The 19,008-nt window shown below is 45.3% G+C and overlaps 1 protein-coding gene across 1 annotated transcript in view; it reads left to right on the forward strand.

Moving 5' to 3' along the window:
* The first annotated feature begins 2,629 nt into the window (after positions 1-2,629).
* Positions 2,630-19,008, forward strand: part of SEZ6L (seizure related 6 homolog like) — an 85,896-nt gene continuing 69,517 nt past the window's right edge. Inside the window, exons 1-5 of the mRNA XM_006147867.3 lie at positions 2,630-2,878; positions 3,125-3,338; positions 4,379-4,512; positions 5,237-5,429; positions 10,763-10,948. Coding sequence (XP_006147929.1) covers positions 2,708-2,878; positions 3,125-3,338; positions 4,379-4,512; positions 5,237-5,429; positions 10,763-10,948 — 898 coding nt within the window. The 5' untranslated portion in view covers positions 2,630-2,707. The remainder of the gene's footprint in view (positions 2,879-3,124; positions 3,339-4,378; positions 4,513-5,236; positions 5,430-10,762; positions 10,949-19,008) is intronic.

Consider the following 19,008-nt stretch of genomic DNA (forward strand, 5'->3'; position numbering starts at 1 on the left):
CACAAAATGACGTGTTATAAATACCTCTATTCTTACAGCGAAGGTGTGTGAATGTGCTTTTTGCCACCTCCTTGAATGCAGTTGACACAATTCGCTTTCCCGATCGTTATCTCCCTCTGTCTCTCATTCTACTTCACGATCAAAGGGAGATATTTGGGAAGGGGCTGGGCCACCACGGCACCCTACAAAACTCATCAACCGTATCAGGATATAGCTGTCACTTTGCCCAGTTTAATGGGGTTCATGAATGGCTCTAAAACTGATTGTTGGCCACCTGTAGTTTCAAAAACCAACAATGGGAGCCAGCAGGTGGCAAAGTGGTTACAGTGCTGGACTCTCACATGGCCGACCATGGTTCAAGTCCTGGACCAGTAGCTTGAAATTCACACTGGGAGCTTGTGACTGCATGGCCCCAAGTCCCAGGAGAATGAAAGAGAAGGGATTGTGACATAGTCACTTTCTCACTTTTCCTCTCACTGTCTCTATTTCTCTCAGTGAGCACATGCACCCTATGGCATAAAACCTTAATAAATTTTTTAAATAAAAAAACCATTATCAGAGGTAGAAGAGTCCTTCCATCATCACTTGACCCAGACAAAGAAGAGAGGAAGCCAAGAGGAAGCCCACACCAAGTTAAGTGATTGGAAAGGAACCATGTAAAACCATCCCTGGGTCCCTCTAGCCCTGGTTCCACCCAAGCCCTGTGCAGAGCTGGAGCTCAGGAGCTGGGTGTCCGACCTCTCACCTCCGCTCCTCTTATCTCCCCACACTCTTCTCACTCCACAGTCTGCATGGCTGGCCAATATCAATCATTTCATAGAAAGCAATGGTGAGCATAAAGCCACAGCTTTAGGGCAGACCCCATCTGGTCTCAGGAATAGAAAGACCATTTCCATTATACAAAAGAAGATTCTGCGCCTCGGAACGGTGAACAGACTCATCCAGGCTCGTTCAACTCACGGTGTAGCAGGCAGGATTTGAACCCAGGTCTAACTCTGTAGGCACAGCCCTTCCGCCTTGGACTAGAAAACCTGCTGGACCCCTGAATGGCCTTGACCCTATCCTGGTACCATCCACACCCCCTCTCCTTCCCTGTACCCACTCCAGCCCCAGTGATGCCGTGGGCCTGGAATGAACACTGGCTGGTGATCGATATTACACAACAGGAACATTTGTTGATGCTAGTTGCAAACTGTTGCAGTCTGTATAGATTAAGCCACTGCCGCCAACTCCATGAAAGTAAATGAGCCTTTCCAGCCGCTGCTGAAATAAATTTAAATGACAGCGCTGAGGGGCCTGGAGACGGTGGCTGAGTGAGTGTCTCTCTGCAGAAAATCGACAAGGACAGCTCTCAGTCCTTTGTCCCATGATGTCATTCCTCTCTATCTCGAGACCATCACGGGGGTGTTGGACAGCTCCAGTGTCTCACTGGGGTGCTGTGACAACAATGACGACAGTAAAATGATGACGGCAGCTGGCGTTTGCTAAGCACTCACTTCGGGCGAGGCAGTTTGCTAAGTGCCTTACATCCATCAGCTTACTGAATATTGGCAACCCTAGGGAACAGGGAATCGTAGACCTATTTCACAGCTGAGGGAACTGAGGCTAGGAGAGAAAAACGACTTACCAGCTGAGTCCCTGGCCGATTCCCAGCAACTGGCAGAAGCAAGCCACAAATAAGAAACAAGGAAGTTGACTTCGGGTGTGATTCTGCAGACAGCTGCCTGGGCAAGCCTTTCCTTATAATTACCACATGGTGGCAGGCCAGTGGCATAGTGGTTAAGGTGGCCGGATCCAACATGGCCGACTACAGAGTGTGTCCCAGTGTCTGCAGCTTAAGAAACATACTGGGCCCATGTGTGTGCATGTGCAGAATCCTGAGAGGAGATGATTTCAGCCTGGCACCCCTGGGATGCTTCCTCACTTTCTCAATCTCTCTCCCTCCCTCCAACAAATACATGCACCTCTAGTAAATTTACATATATATATATATATATATCCAAACCCGAGACAGTACATCACTGAGCCAGGGCACGCAACTCCAAGAAGAGTGTGTCCTGATTTATATCCTCATTCAGCCTCTTAGCAGCGTGTCCCTGCGCAGTGAACAACCTACCCAACTCTCCATGGCAGTCCTGCCCTGCACACTAACTTAGCAGTCCATTGGCTTGGTCCTGTTCATATATGTGCTTTCTCTTTCTAAGCATCGAATCATGAAATATGCTTGCTTCCACTTTCTGTGCACACCCCCCCCAACTTCCCCAGAACATATACTCCCGGACCACGAGCCTCCAGTGCCCTTGGTTTCTGTGGTTCTAATGTTCAGCTTAGTTCTGGCATGACCGACCCCCAGTCTTCAGGAAAAGGAAGAGAGTGGGGAAGGGAAGGGAAGGGAAGGGAAGGGAAGGGAAGGGAAGGGAAGGGAAGGGAGGAGTGGAGAAAGTAAGAAGGAAAGGAGAGAGATGGGGAGGAGATGGTTTAAAGGATAGCCTGGCAAGTCTTGGGTGCCACCCCTAGAGGGCCACCTCAAAGTCTGCAGAAGGTGGAGTTCCTAGACCCCTCAGCCCCAAGCTAATGGATGTCTTTTCTCCTCTCCAAAGATGCTCATCCAGAGGGAGATGCTGGCCCTGCTGGCCCACACCTCCTGCCCTCGAGGGCACTGGAGAACAGAAGGATCAGCAAAGAAAGCCTGGAAGAGAGAGTGACCATGGCTCCTGGGAGTCCCACACAGTCGGGGGAAGAGCTCGGCGAGCTGGAGCTGGAAGGGACGGCCTCCTCCAGGCATCACGACCCCCCGGTCCTGCCCCCGCTGCTTACAGAAGAGACCAGCACCAAGCATACCTACTCCCCCAGGAAGAAGCCACCCTCCCTCAAACAGGTGAATTCGGCCAGGAAGCAGCTGAGACCGAAGGCCACCTCCACAGCAGCCCTCCAGAGGGTAGGCTCTCAGCCAGCACCCTCAGGCCTGGGTCTCCTCTCTTCCTCCACCGAGAAGCCCCACCCACCTGGAGACCCCGCTGCTGCCTCCAAGGAGTCATCAGAGGTGCCCCTCTGGCTGGACAGGAAGGAAGGTGCGGCCCCCACGACACCAGCACCCCTGCAAATCTCTCCCTTCACTTCGCAGGCCTATGTGGCCCACACGCTTCCCCAGAGGCCAGACGACGGGGACTCCGCCATGTCTGAAGAGGCCCATGAGGTTCCCCCCGAGGATACCAGCCCCCTGACCCTGATGGACAAAGGTGAGAACGAACTGACCGGATCAGCCTCAGAGGAGAGCCAGGAGACCACCACGACCACCATTATTACGACCACGGTCATCACCACGGAGCAGGCCCCAGGTAAGCAGCCCCTGCCCTCCTACAACAGCCAGAGACCCCCTAACCCCCACACCTAAACCCTCAAGGAGGTGGGGATGAGGGGTTCTGGGGTAGCCCAGGTCCCACTGTCAGTTACCATATTTTTTGTTGTTGTTAGTTTATTTACTTATTTCTTCCATGAGCGAGAGACTAGGGTGGGGGAAGACCGTTCTCCTACATGGCTGTGACTCTGTGAGCCATCCCCAGCTGCAGTGAACTCCGGATTAGGGACACACATGCCTAGGGCGCTTGGGGCGGTCCCCAGATGCAAACCTGGACCCTTCCCCTGCATGTCAGAGCATCACATTTTACTCCTGCGCCACCATCTGATGGCCATCCTCTGTTGGGCTCTGGCTGCAAGCTTGGCCTATGGCTCAGAATTAAATATCCCCATTTTAAAGATGAGGCCACTGAGACCCTGAGACCACAGCAGCCTGCCCGAGACTGCACTTGGGAGTGGGATTCAAGAAAACCTTTCCATCTTGGAATGGAATTGTCGACCAGGCTTAGAAGTTTCTAGGCTCTTTGGGGTGCTTGCCTTTGACCATCACGTGCATTTCTCTGGATGGGATAAAATGCACATTCGTGTTCCAGTCTTTCTCCTTCTGTCTTCTCTCCCGCTTTCCAACATGAGAGGGACCCCTAACCGTCGAAGCTCATCCATCTTGGACGAACGCTGCGTGAGCTCTGAGCTTGAATTATGCTTGCTCTCTGAGCATGCCCCAGAGTGGCCGCTCTCTGAGTTTTTCTTTACTTCTAAAATGGGGGTGAACTATCAGTTTGCTTAAGGATAAATAGGGTTATCCCTGTAGACTGGTCACAATGGTGACTAGTAAGTTGTCATTCCATATCAGCTATGGCTGTATTCACTTTCATGTTGGAGTTAAAGGAGAATTAACAGCCCTGAGAAGGTGGGGACAGGAAAATGCAAATCTCCTAGAAGCCCAGCTCCGCCCTGCAGCCCAGCTGTGAGCTGAGCTCTGAGTTGTCCTGGGTGTCCTAATTAAAGTGCTTCCCTCCAGCTCTCTGCAGTGTGAGCTTCTCCGATCCGGAGGGATACATTGACTCCAGCGACTACCCTCCGCTGCCCCTCAACAACTTCCTGGAGTGTACTTACAACGTGACAGTCTACACTGGCTATGGAGTGGAGCTCCAGGTAACCCCAGAAGAATGTCCTGCAGGGGCTTCCTCTTCCTGTAGAAAGCCTCTGGGGGATTGTCTGAGTCAGGCTGACCGTTCATCCTAACCACGGTGGTTCTTTGCTCTTGCCAGGGCAATTTAAGTTCGTTTTTGACAAATGAATAGAAGTTCTCAGCTCAGCACCCTGCTGAAATTGCTCGGAACACATGGAGGAGACACATTGATACATTTTGAGGCATTATACCCAGAAGGAAGGCTCCTTGGTACCCTGCTTATCAAACACATGTACACGAGGAAGCCCCACCTGTTTCACTGGACTTTTAAGCTTTCGCTTGTAAGCTAAGAATGGAAAAGCAGGGTGGCACAGCGCTCAAGCACCCAGATTTTATTGTAAGGCACAGCTCTGCCTGCTGCAGTTGCATGACTTTGAGATCAGGCACAAGCTGGTCAAATCCCCACCCCTCCCCACCAGCTCCGGGAGAACCTCTCTTAGCTACCAGAGCTGAGAAGCCTCCATCAAAGTGTGCAGCGATGGGGGCCTCACAGACCACAAGTCCCTTGCACTGCCTCTGCCCTGCAGCTTGGTTTTACTCTGTCCCCGTAGGCTTTGGAGAGATGAGAGGGATCTAGGTGCTCCCCTGACTAGGGGCCAGCTGGGATTGCTGCGCTGGCATCCTTGCAGCCTGGGAGGGCCCTGTCTGTGACTTATAGCTTCTTCTGTCCTCCCTGCCTTTCCCCAGGTGAAGAGCGTGAACCTTTCAGAGGGGGAGCTGCTCTCCATCCGTGGGGTGGATGGCCCCACCCTGACAGTCCTGGCCAACCAGACACTCCTGGTGGAGGGGCAGGTAATCCGAAGCCCCACCAACACCATCTCCGTCTACTTCCGGACCTTCCAAGATGACGGCCTTGGGACCTTCCAGTTGCACTACCAGGGTAGGGTCCAGCCCAAGCTAACAAGATCTAGGTGTTTGCCTCAGTTTCCCTCTGGAGCCGATGATTCTCAAACTTCTGTGCCAGGGATCCCTCTGGAAGTTTGGTAAAACCTACAAACCCCTTCTCAGACTAATGTTTTAAGAAGCATTGAATATATACAATTAGAAAAGAAGCCAATTGGGACCAGCAGATGATGTAATGGTTACATCGCTGGACTCCCATGTAGCCAACCACAGTTCTAGTCCTGAACCCAGCAGCTTAAAACTCACACCAAGTGCATTTGAGTGCATGCCCAAGATCCCAAGAGGAAAATGGAGGAGTCGGGATTATGACGTGGCCATCCTCCCTGGGGGGAGTGATTTCCTGCTTTCTGTCTCTGTCTCTCTCTGTCTCTCTGGTGAGTAAACGTGCCCTGTAGCAAAAATCTCTAATCGTGGGGCCAGCAGGTGGCGTGGTGGTTAAGAGTGCTAGACTCCCAAATGGCCCGCCATGGTTAGAGTCCTGGACCTGGCAGCTTGCTTTCTCACTTCCTCTCTCCTTCTCCCTCTCCCTCTCCTTCTCCCTCTCCCTCTCCTCCTCCCTCTCCTCCTCTCTCTCCTCCTCCTCCTCTTCTTCTTCCTCTGTCTCTCTCTCTCTCTCTCTCTGGTCAAATCTAAATAAATAAAGTTAAAGAAAATAATTTTTCAAAAAAAGAAAGAAAACTAAAGAAGCCAATCATTTTGGATTATGGTTTTCGAAATTATTGTTCCAATCCATCATGTAAGGGAACCTTTAAAATTTTAAGGAAAAATGCAATTAAAGTACAAGTTCATTTTGACTCAAAAAAAAATTGCAATCCATGTATAGTTTTTTTTCTCCTAATGAACATTTCTATGAAGTTTTTGAAGACCCCTTGTATAATAATCTATGCATTTCATTGTTCATACATTAAATAGTAGTATCTCCTGGCAGTTCTGATCACTAGTCTAACTGCAGATGCTGAGGGGCATAGAAATAGTTCAGACATCCATTATGCCTAGTGGGGTGAGCTCTCAGCCCACAGAGCCTAAATGGGACTGGTCAGAATAGTGACTAGCAGCGCCAGGTAAGCTGGCATTCCATGTTAGCTATTGCTATTTTTATCATCGCATTGATTCTGGATCTAAAGGAGAATTAGCAGCCATGAGGGGCTGGGCACAGGGAAACACAAATCCCCTTAGAAACCCAGTTCCACCCTGTAGCTAACTGTGGGCTTACATCTGAGTCGTAATGCAACTGGCCCACTGAGGAAGATCCCAGGAAATAGCCCAGAAACTATCTGTGATTTCTCTTGCTGACAAAGCTGCAGGTTCTGCTGCGACTGATATGTTACAATGTGTTGCCTACACGTGTGACTGAAGGAAATATCATAGAGGTTCAAGAATGGGAACAAGGCTCTTTTCCCCTTCAGGTTCATGGCCCCCAAATTTGATACATGGGTCCCATTAAATCCAGACTCGGTAAAGACCTTCAACCATTGGGGTCCTTCTTGGCGCTTTTTCCTCCTCTACACTTTTTCTTTCTTTCCTTTGTGTCTTCTTCAGTCTCCTTTCTGCTCATTCCTCTCGTCCCTCCTTTCTCCCTCCTTCTCTGTATCTCCCCTTTTCCTTGCTTCATTTACTTCTGCACTTTCTCCTCTCCTCTTCCTCCCACCTCCACCGCTCCTCCTTCTTACGCTCTCCTTTCTGTTTTTTGACATATCGTAATTATGCATATTTATGGAGCATAATGCGATTTGTCATTACAAGATGTAATGATAAATCAAGATAATTAGTATATGCAGCACCTCAACCATTAGTCATTACTCTGTGTTGGGTACAGTTGAAATCCTCTTTTCCTAGCAGCCCTCTGAGCTATCCAGTAAGTTGCTGTTAACTATAACACTGCAAGTTGCTCTCATCTTTTCATAATTTTCTTCCCATTAATCCACATCTCTCTGTACCCTGTCCCTCTGTCCTTCCACCCCCTAATAGTTATTCTTCTATTCTCTGCTTCTATGAGGTCATCCTTTTCTATTTCTATGTGTGAGTGACAATTACAGAATTTCTCTTTCTGTACCTGACTTATTTCATTGAATATCATGTCCTTCAGGCTCACCCAGGTTACCTCAAATAATAGGATTTTATCCCTGGGGTTTTTGGTTTTGGTTTTGGTTTTGGTATTGGTTTGGGTTTTTGCCGTAGGGTACATGCACTTGCCTCAGAGAGACAGAGAGACAGAGAGGGGGAGATGGTCACACCATAATCCTTTCTCCTCCATTTTCCTCTTGGAATTTTGAGCATGTGCACACACTTACCTAGTGTGATTTTCAAGCCACCAGGTCCAGGACTCAAACTCTGGTCAGCCATGTGGGAATCCACTGCCTTAATCACCACACCACCTGCTGGTCCCAGGATTTCATTCTTTTTTTTTTTTAAGAATCATTTTATTTAACTTCATTTATTTATTCTAATTTGACCAGAGAGGAACAGAGAGAAAGAGAGGGAAAGTGAGAAAGCAAGCCACAAGGTCCAGGACTAGTTGGTCATGTGGGAGTCCAGTGCCCTTAACCACCATGCCACCTGATGGCCCCGGATTTCATTCTTTTTAATGACTCAATGTCACATATACCACAGTTTCTTTATTCATTTATTTTTTAAGTATTTTTATTAACATATAGTAATTGTTCATAGTTATGGGGAACAAGAGGATTCTACAGTACAGAACACAATGTGTAATGATTCATGCAGAATAATTAGCATATGCATCATCTCACCATTTGTCATGACTTGTTAGAAACATTCAAAATCCTCCCTTTTAGTTTCCTTGAGATTCACAACAAGTTGCTGCCATCAATATTCTCCCCAGTGTATCTTATAACACCAGGCATTACTACTCCTGTCTATCTGTGATTTTTTTTTTTTTTTTAGGTTTTGCCATAGGACATGTGAGCTCACTGGAGCGAGACAGAGACAGAGAAAAGAAAAATGAGAAATCACCCCCAGGGGGGATGGCCACATCACAGTCCCTTCTCCTCCATTCTCCTCTCAGGATTTTGGGCATCCATGCACACGCATCCAGTGTGATTTTCAACTCACCAGGTCTGGGACTCGAACTGTGACTGACCGTGTGGGAGTCTAGTAGCTTAACCATCATGCCTCCTGCTGGCCCCCTATGTATCTGTGATTTTAGGTCCATTAATCACAACCCCTCTATCCTCCCCACACTCATCCTTCCCAGACTCTAGCAGTTATTCTTCATCCCTCTGCTCCTACGAGGTTGTATCTTTTCAGTCCTTGCACATGGGAGTGAACATGTGGTATTTCTCTTTCTGTGTCTGGCTTACACCTCATATGATGTCCCTCCAGGCTTGCCCATTTAACATCAAATGATACTTGAGTTGATTTCATATGTTGGTTATTGCGAATAGTGCTGCAATAAACCCCGGGGTGCTGAAGTCTTTACAACATACTGACTTCCTCCCCCTGGGATGAATTCCTAGTCGTGAGCTTGCTGAAGTTTTTTGTTTCGTTTTTGTCTCTCTCTTTCTTAACCCCCTTTTACTTCTTCCCTCCCTCCTTCTTTGTTATCATCCCATTTCCTCACATCCTAGCCAGTTCCCACGTCCTCAAGCCTCCCTTCACTGAGTCAGGAGCTCTCTCTTGGAAACGTGTCAGCTGCCAGAATATATGTATGAAAAGTGAATTCATTAGCCACAATCCAGGTGTTGGGGACTATCTATTATACATTTATATCAAATTGACCAGATAACTGAAAAAAGCTATTTCTAACTTTTCCCCACATGTTCCTATGACAATGTGGATAACCATGTTGTTATGAAATTGACATTCCCATTCGTGGTCATCCACATGTTATAGAATCATGATTTGACATGTTATTTTTTTCCTTTATTAAGTTCATAATAACTACGAACAGGAAAAAAAAAATATGTTGAACCATGAACTTGAGTTTAGTCTTCCCCATTAGCACTGGGAATAGAGACAGTCTGTGCTGCAGGAGAGATCAGACCATGGTCTAGGAGTAGAGCCAGGATGAATTTGACCTTGTCTTAAGAAAATTGAAGAGCTCACTGTGATCGTATGCACTCTTTTACTACCCCATCTAGTAAATGCTAACTATTCTGCCGAGTAGAGTCCTTTGCCTTTTTGCATCAACTCATTTCATCTTTACTATCGCAATTATTAACTCCACTGGAAAGATAAGGAAAGTGAAACATTAGGGCAGTGAGTCATTGTCTCAAGTTCACATAGTAGGTTATTCTACCTCTTTTTTTTTTTTTTTTTGAGAGGTTTTTGCTATAGGGCGCATGCGCTCACCAGACAGACAGAGAGAGACAGAGAGACAGAAAGCGAGAAATCCCCCCCCCAGGGGGGATGGTCACGCCACAATCCCTTCTCCTCCATTCTCCTCCTGGGATCTTGGGCATGCACGCACATGCACCTGGCGTGAGTTTTAAGTCACCGGGTCTGGGACGCGAACCACGGTCGACTACATGGGAGTCCAGCAACATAGCCATTACGCTAACTGCTGGTTCCCGGTTATTCTACCTCTTCAAAAAAAAAAAATGTGGTATAGTGTCCACGTGATTGAGGAAGAATGTAAACACACATGATCTCCGTCCAAAGCCCAAGTCCTTTCCTTCCAGGTTAGGTGTTTTCAAAGCCTTAAGCATTTTTCTGAAGAGCTTTTCATTTATTTCAATGAGCAAGAGAGACAGAAAAAGAGAAAGAGAAAAAAAAAAAGAAAAAGAAAAAAAAAAAAAATAGAAAAGCAGCTATCCTATACAAGGTCTTCACACTACAGTCCACCTCCAGCCTCAACTAGCCTGCATCACCGACACGCATGAGCATCAGGACAGCCCCAGGAAACAAACTTGGGATCTTTCCATGTAGGTCAATTGCATTACTGCTGAGTGACCATCTGGCCCACAGTTTGCAATTTTAACAAACACCTAAGATGTACATGTGAGTGGGACCGACCTACCTGATCATCCTGCCTTTTCTGTGCCCAAGGAGGAGGCCATTCTTTGTCCACATGGATAGAGGCTCAAATGAGGTGTAGAAATTCATTTATTATCTCAAACCTGCTGTCCCTATTTAGGCAAGGTGAGAAGTTTTGAGCCCCAAGAAAATGCTGATCTGGCAGTGTCAGCACCATATGATTAACGAGAACCACAAAAATACCATCCTCCAGTGCTCTGGAGTCCCCAGGGGCCTCATCTTTATCCTCAGCACAAATTTTCTCCCAGGATGTGGGTCACGGTCTTGCTCTCCACCTCTGATGGTAACTGTGTCTGCCTTTGCATTTCTCCCCAGCCTTCATGCTGAGTTGCAACTTTCCCCGCCGGCCTGACTCTGGGGATGTCACAGTGATGGACTTACACTCAGGTGGGGTGGCCCACTTTCACTGCCACCTGGGCTATGAGCTCCAGGGCTCCAAGACGCTGACGTGCATCAATGCCTCTAAGCCCCACTGGAGCAGCCAGGAGCCTATCTGTTCAGGTATGCTTCAGCCCTCTGCTTGTCCAAACTTGAAGGTCCAACCAAGAGGGGAGAAACCAACCCCCAAGATATCATGAGTGACCTCAGAGAATGGCTCTCAGCCAGAGGAAGAGACTGCTCCAAATACATATAACTGAGATTTTCTTTATTGGGGTAAAATATGCATAACATGAAACTTACCACTAGAGATATTCAGTACATTCATAATATTGTGCAACTCTCACCACTATCTAGTTCCCAAACATCTTTATCACACTGAATGGAAACCCTATTACCCTTAGCAGTCACTCCTCATTCCTCCTGCCCCAGCCCCTAGCAACCAACAGTCCATCTTCTGGCTCTATAGATTTGCCTAGTGTGGATAATTCATGTAAATGGAATCACATAGTATGTGACATGTTTGTCTTCTCTCATTTACCATAATGTTTTCGAGATTCACCCATGTCATACGGTATGTCAGGGCTTTATTTCTTTCTATGGCTTAATAATATTCCATTGTATGGATGTACCACATATTGTGTATCCACTCATTCATTGAAGGACATAGGGATTGTTTCTATCTTTTAGTGGTTATAAAGAATGCTGCTGTAAACATTTGTATGCAAGATTTTGTGTGGACACAAGTTTTTATTTCTCTTAGGTATATACTCAGGAGTGAAATTGCTGGGTTATATGGTGATTCTGTGTTTAACCTTTTGAAGGCCCATCAAACTATTTTCCATAGCAACTACCATTTTACTTTTCCACCAGAAATGCCTAAGAGTACTAATTTCTCCACATCATTACCTACACTTACTATTACCCACCTTGACACTTTCACTATGGAGATTGTAGTGGATGTGAAAGATCTCGTGGTTTTGACTTGCATTTCCCTGATGACTAATGATGCCAAGCATGTGTTTGTTGGCCGTTTATTGAGTCATCAGAAAAGTTATAACACATTTTTTTTGGAGAGATTTTTCGCTATAGGGCGCGTGCGCTCGCCAGACAGACAGAGAGAGACAGAGAGACAGAAAGCGAGAAATCACCCCCCAGGGGGGATGGTCACGCCGCAATCCCTTCTCCTCCATTCTCCTCTCGGGATCTTGGGCACACACGCACATGCGCCCGGCGTGAGTTTGAAGCCACCAGGTCCGGGACGCAAACCGTGGTCGACTACGTGGGAGTCCAGCGACATAGCCATTTACACTAACTGCTGGTTCCCATAACACATTTTTGTATAGAGAAACATAGAAAATACATCATGACTCTTCTGACAATCCCATATATACCCTACTTGGAGAAATGTCTATTCAAGTCTTTTACCCTTTTTATTTCTAAGCTGCTAGAGGGTGTGTGCACTTCCCAGACAGAGAGCAAGAGCACAAGCACAAGAGAGAGAGAGAAAGAGAAAGCACCTTATATGGGGAGTGATTGTACCACAATCTGCTGTCCTCTATTTCTTTCTCCTTTCAGGATTTTGGACATGCACACATATACTTTTGCATTTCTTTTTTCATCATCTCATTTAATCCTTACCATGACAATGATTAACTCCACTGGAAAGATAAGGAAAGTGAAACATTAAGGCACTGAGTCATTGTCCCAAGGTCACATGGTAGGTTATTCCACATCTTTAAAAATAAAGTGTTGTATAGTTGCACTGTGTGCAGTGTGTTTTTCAAGCTGCCAAGTCTGAGACGCAAACTGAATGGTTGGCCATGTGGGATCTAGCCACCTTAACCACCAACTATGGGCTGACCCCCTTTGCCCATTTTTCAATTAGATTGTTTATTCTTTTGTTGTTGAGTTATAAAACGTCTTTATATCTTTATTAGCTATATGATTTGCAAATATTTTCTCCCATTCTGTGAGTTGTCTTTCTACTTCTTAATAATGTATTTTATGCTAAGCTTTTAATTTTGATAAAAATCTGATTTGTCTTTTGTTTTGTTTTGTTTCTTTTGTGCTTTGGATGACTACTGCCACTGTTTCGGAGCCCCACAAATATGAAGGGACTTTGGGAACCAGTAGTTAGCGTAATGGCTATGTCGCTGGACTCCCACGTAGTCGACCGTGGTTCATGTCCCGGACCTGGTGGCTTGAAACTCATGCCAGGCGCATGTATGTGCTTGCCCAGGATCCTGAGAGGAGAATGGAGGAGAAGAGATTGCGGCGTGACCATCCCCCCTGGGGGGGTGATTTCTCGCTTTCTGTCTCTATGTCTCTCTCTGTCTGGCAAGTGCACGCGCACTATAGTGAAAATCTCTCCCCCCCCAAAAAAATATATATATGAAAGGACTTTTAAGAGTTCCTGTAAGGGACCGACTGGTGGGGGTGGTGGTTAAGGTGCTGGATTCTCACGTAGCCAATCATGGTTTGAGTCCAGGACTTGGTGGCTGGAAAATCACACAGGGTGTGTGTGCACAAAATTCCAAGAAGAGAAGAAAAGTGAAGGAGTTGTGAAATGGCCTTCCCCCCGGGGTCATTTCTCACTTTCCCTCTCTTGCTCTGTGTCTCTTTCTGTCCCTGTCTAGAGAGTACACACCCTATGTAAAAATAAATAAATAAAAAGAAAAAAAGTTTATAGAAAAATGGAATAAAAGTACAAATATATTTTGATGCAAAAAAAATTTGAAGTCCCCACACAGCTTTTTAATGACACTTACTTTCCATGAACTTTTTGAAGACTTCTCATATGTGCTGAGCATTATGCTAGGGACTACAATTAATCCTCAGAACCATTCTGTGTGGTGGGAACTATCATCCCCACTTTACAGATGAGACTCTAGGATGTAGTCATTTGCCCAAAGTTACCAGATAGAAGCTGTTGAAGGAAGAGTATGGAAAGATGGTTCAAGCATGTGAACCAGCATATGCAAAGGAAGATTCAGAGTGGGAAGGAACTTGATAAGTTTGAGAAACTGAGGAGGACCAGTCTGGTCAAACTACAGCGAAAGCTGCAGGATATGTTGGGACAGTGGTCAGCAACCATGTGGCTCGAGGTGTTCAGGCCCTGAGAAGATGTGTGAACTAGGCAAATGTCTGCAAGGATTTAAGCAGGACTGATCACTCTGGCTTCCATGTGGTCAACAGATTATTGAAAGTGTCCAGAAAGAATTCACTGAGATCAGTTAGGATGACATCTACTATTCCACATGAGCTCAGGGAGGTAAGATTAGCACTTCACAGTGAAAAGAATGAGGCTTAGAGAGAAGAACAACCTTGCAGTGCCAGAAATTAGTCCAAAATATTTCTTTTCTGAGCTTTTATCCATATACTTTCACTAAGTTTATCTTGAGTCCAGTGAGATCATCAGAAATGCACAATTCTGGGCCTCATGGAAAACCAGCAGAATCAGAATTTTCATTTTTTTACTTTTATTATTATTACTATTATTTATACATTCAATCACTATACATCGCTTAGATTGTAAACAGACTTTACCCAGCATGATATACATTTCAGTCCAGTTGAGAATACTATACACATCCTCATCAACAGATAATAAACCATATCTGTGTCCCACAAATATCTTACCTTTCCATTTTTCGCCCAAATTATCTTTCCTGTTCTCTTCCCCTCCCACACTCTCCTTCCACTTTGTCTCTAGTATCCATAACAATTGTTAATGCTTTTATGTCCTCCAGTCTTTCAGTCTCTACCATAGAGTGCTGACAGTTGGTGCATGTCAAGTGGAGACATACAATGTCTCTCTTTCATAGCCTGACTTGCTTCACTCAGCAACGAATCTTCCATATTCAGGATCTGCATTTTGACGTGACCCTTGAGTGACTCCTGTACACGCTGCAGTTTGAGAAACACAGGGTTGTACCACACTGTCCACAAACCACAGGGCACAGCCGTGGTTATCTTCATCTATCAAGACAGCAAAATCCATTTAGGTTCCCAAATGTCCTGATGGTGGCTGGGATAGGTTGTGCACATTAACCTACTATGTGCCATGTGCCAAGAGAATACTGAGAATAATAAGACATAACTCCTGACCTCCAGGCATTTGTAGTCTAGAGGAATACAAAACGTAAAGGAGAACGGATGATAAATTCTGAGATTTAATTGTTGCAGTGTTATTTCCCCAAGGCCCTTCCAAATTTTTTTCTTTTTTCTTTTTTTTCTACCAAAGAAAAAAATTCAAACCATAGGGCAGTTGGTCTGTGTTTCTCTCGTGTTAATTTTTATCTATGTGCAAAATCAGAGAGGAATTAAGCTTCAATTTATGCTAAGAAAGATGGATAGGGAGCCACGGCTGGCAAATTGAAGCCAAACAGAGCCATCAGTCGGCTTAATAAGGCAAAGAAGGGGAACAGAAAGGCAGCAAATGAGCAGCAACTCAGGGAGGACAGATGGTTGGTGCTCCCCACCAGGGACAGCGTCCTTCATCACTCTGCTCCTGAGCCACAGGGCAATCATGCTGGAATGTTCTGAGCACCGACTCTGGACCAAGGATGGCACCCAGCTCTCCATATACATTATGTCACTGATTTCTCACATAGGCCTATAAGAGAAGTGAAATTACCACCATTTCACAGTGAGTAAATAGAGGTTCAGAGAACTTAAATGACCGGCCCTAGATCATAGCAGATGGTGGCACTCATAGCCTGACTTGCTTCACTCAGCAACGAATCTTCCATATTCAGGATCTGCATTTTGACGTGACCCTTGAGTGACTCCTGTACACGCTGCAGTTTGAGAAACACAGGGTTGTACCACACTGTCCACAAACCACAGGGCACAGCCGTGGTTATCTTCATCTATCAAGACAGCAAAATCCATTTAGGTTCCCAAATGTCCTGATGGTGGCTGGGATAGGTTGTGCACATTAACCTACTATGTGCCATGTGCCAAGAGAATACTGAGAATAATAAGACATAACTCCTGACCTCCAGGCATTTGTAGTCTAGAGGAATACAAAACGTAAAGGAGAACGGATGATAAATTCTGAGATTTAATTGTTGCAGTGTTATTTCCCCAAGGCCCTTCCAAATTTTTTTCTTTTTTCTTTTTTTTCTACCAAAGAAAAAAATTCAAACCATAGGGCAGTTGGTCTGTGTTTCTCTCGTGTTAATTTTTATCTATGTGCAAAATCAGAGAGGAATTAAGCTTCAATTTATGCTAAGAAAGATGGATAGGGAGCCACGGCTGGCAAATTGAAGCCAAACAGAGCCATCAGTCGGCTTAATAAGGCAAAGAAGGGGAACAGAAAGGCAGCAAATGAGCAGCAACTCAGGGAGGACAGATGGTTGGTGCTCCCCACCAGGGACAGCGTCCTTCATCACTCTGCTCCTGAGCCACAGGGCAATCATGCTGGAATGTTCTGAGCACCGACTCTGGACCAAGGATGGCACCCAGCTCTCCATATACATTATGTCACTGATTTCTCACATAGGCCTATAAGAGAAGTGAAATTACCACCATTTCACAGTGAGTAAATAGAGGTTCAGAGAACTTAAATGACCGGCCCTAGATCATAGCAGATGGTGGCACAAGTGGGGGCAGGCCCCATAGCCTAGTGATTAAGGACGTTGGATCCCACATGGCTGACCACAGTTCAATCCGGCCCCAGCAAGTTGAAAAACACTCCAGGTACATGAGCATGTGTGCCCTAACTCCAGAAAAGATGAAATACTATTGGAGCTGGGATTGAAGCATAATCAACACTCCAATGGGGGATTCTCCCCCTGCCCCCAAAGAGCGCGTGACCTCTGGCAATTAAAAAATAAATAAGTAGGGAACCAACAGTTAGCGTAATGGCTATGTCGCTGGACTCCCCGATAGTCGACCGCAGTTCGCGTCCCAGACCCGGGGGCTTAAAACTCACGCTGAGCTCGTGTGCGTGCGTGCCCAAGATCCCGAGAGGAGAATGGAGGAGAAGGGATTGCAGCATGACCATCCTCCCTGGGGGGTGATTTCTCGCTTTCTGTCTCTCTGTCTCTCTCTGTCTTTCTGGCGAGTGCACGCGCCCTATAGCAAAAACCTCTCAAAAATAAATGAATAAATAAGTGAAAAATGAATGGAACAGTGAAGTTTGAACCCAGGATGGACTGCTCTGTCCACGGTTCTGAAAAAAACAAATACAGTTTCTTTTAGTGTGTCTGTGTTGCAGATCATCACAGCACCCAGAGCAGAGAGGAGAGATGGTCACCTGCACTTCTACTACGAGCTCTATTCACTCATACAGCCATTCAACAAACATTTAATGATGATCTGCTATGTGTCCATGTTTGCACTGGTTCTAGACATACCAAGGGGAAAAAAAGACAAAATGCATTCATTCTTCCATTTAGCAAACATTTATAAAGCACCCACTATGTTCCGCACATCCTTCTGGATCAGCTGAATATCGTCATGAATAATACATAGTCAAGGTGTGGGGTGCTGGTTTCCATAACAGGTTCTGAAATTAGGCAGCCCGAGTATGAGTTCCAACTGTTCCACTTATTAGCTGTGTGTCCTTGCGTGAGTGGCTGAATGCCTCTGAACTCTTTTTCCCTGTTTGCAAAGTGAAAAGTTGTTATCTATTCATTAAGTAATTATTGAGTACATATTACATATCAGGAACTCTTCTAGTTGCTAGTGGTATGATGAAAACAAACAAAAATAGTCCCGGCTCCTGCAGAACTTACATTTTGTAGAGGGGGAAATGCATAATGGAGCACATGAAGATGTATGTTCTATTCCTAATGACTGATAAGAGCTGTAAAGAAAGATTTGCAGAAAAGCAGGAAGTGTTATGGGAGGAAATATTTAAGCAGAGACTCTTAGGAAATGAGAAAAGATCTGGATTTAAATGGCCTGTCCACAGTTTTTCTCCTGAATCTTCTATTCCTCTGAAAATGGGGAGAAACTAAGGAGGCTGCAATTGGAAAGGAAGATTTTTCAAGCTTCTTTAATCCTCCTTAAAGATAGATATGGCTCCCAGGACATCTTAGGGCTGGTATGAGACTTTACCCAAGCATGATCCTCAGATGTACTTCATATTTTTTCCCCAACTAACTGCCCAGCTCCGTGAGAGGTGCCAGCTACCCACCAGCTCTCCTTGGGTTTAGAAAATTCAGAATAGCTTTCCCAAATAGTACAGGACAAAACAATTTCCTGGCAACCAAATATCTTGTATGCATAAGAATATTTCCTTATTTGTGAACTGGAAAAAGTATAACTCTTTCCAGTGCATGGCTCACGTTTTAATATTTCTCTATTAGATTTTTATGACACAAGTAATAGATGGTTCTGGTAAAAATAATTTTCAAGAAATACAAAAGTGTTGAAGATAGGAGCAAATCACTTTTATATTCATGTCTCAATTGATCCTTGCAAATAGCTCATTGAAGTAGGTATGGCAGACCATTTTCTAACTTGCTTTTTTTCCACTTCAGAGTGAGCATTTTTCTATATTCTTAGGTATTCTTGAGAATATGGTCTTTAACAACCATCTGGATGAAATGTATTATTGCACTAAACATCCATAAGTAGACATTCATGTTGTTTTTATTTGTTTTTCACCCTTAGACATGGGGAGCAGCGAACATCCTGATGCATAAATCTTTGTGCAAGCCTGTGAATCTTTTCTTAGGATAAATTCCCAGAACCATAATTACTAGGTCAGCGTGTTTGAAAATATATCTTAGACTTTTCACTAAATGGCCCTCCTGAAAGGTTATAACCATTTGTGTTCTAATCAGTCATGAATGAAAGTGACCATTTCCCATCACCTTTAACCATCTCTGGGTGTTATTGCTGCTTATTATCTTGCAGTTGGGTGGATGAAAGTAGAATATCATTTAGTTTGGCATTTCTTTTCTTATGAGTGAATCTGAATTTTTTAATGTTTACTAAATATTTAAAAATATATTCTTCTTTTGTGAACTATGTTCTTATTTAAAGTTTCTTTATTCTGTGTGTGAGAGAGAAGCACACCCAAAGAGTTTTCATGCCACATTCCACCCCTGCCTCAACCAACCTGGTTCACAGGCACACATGCACCCAGCTGTGTCAGAGAGGTCTCCAGACACCAACCCAGAACCTTCCAGGGTAGGCCTAACATTGCAGAGTGTCACATTCCT

Source organism: Tupaia chinensis, unplaced genomic scaffold (genome assembly GCF_000334495.1).
Source record: "Tupaia chinensis unplaced genomic scaffold, TupChi_1.0 Scaffold000226_1, whole genome shotgun sequence".
NCBI classification, from domain to species: domain Eukaryota; kingdom Metazoa; phylum Chordata; class Mammalia; order Scandentia; family Tupaiidae; genus Tupaia; species Tupaia belangeri.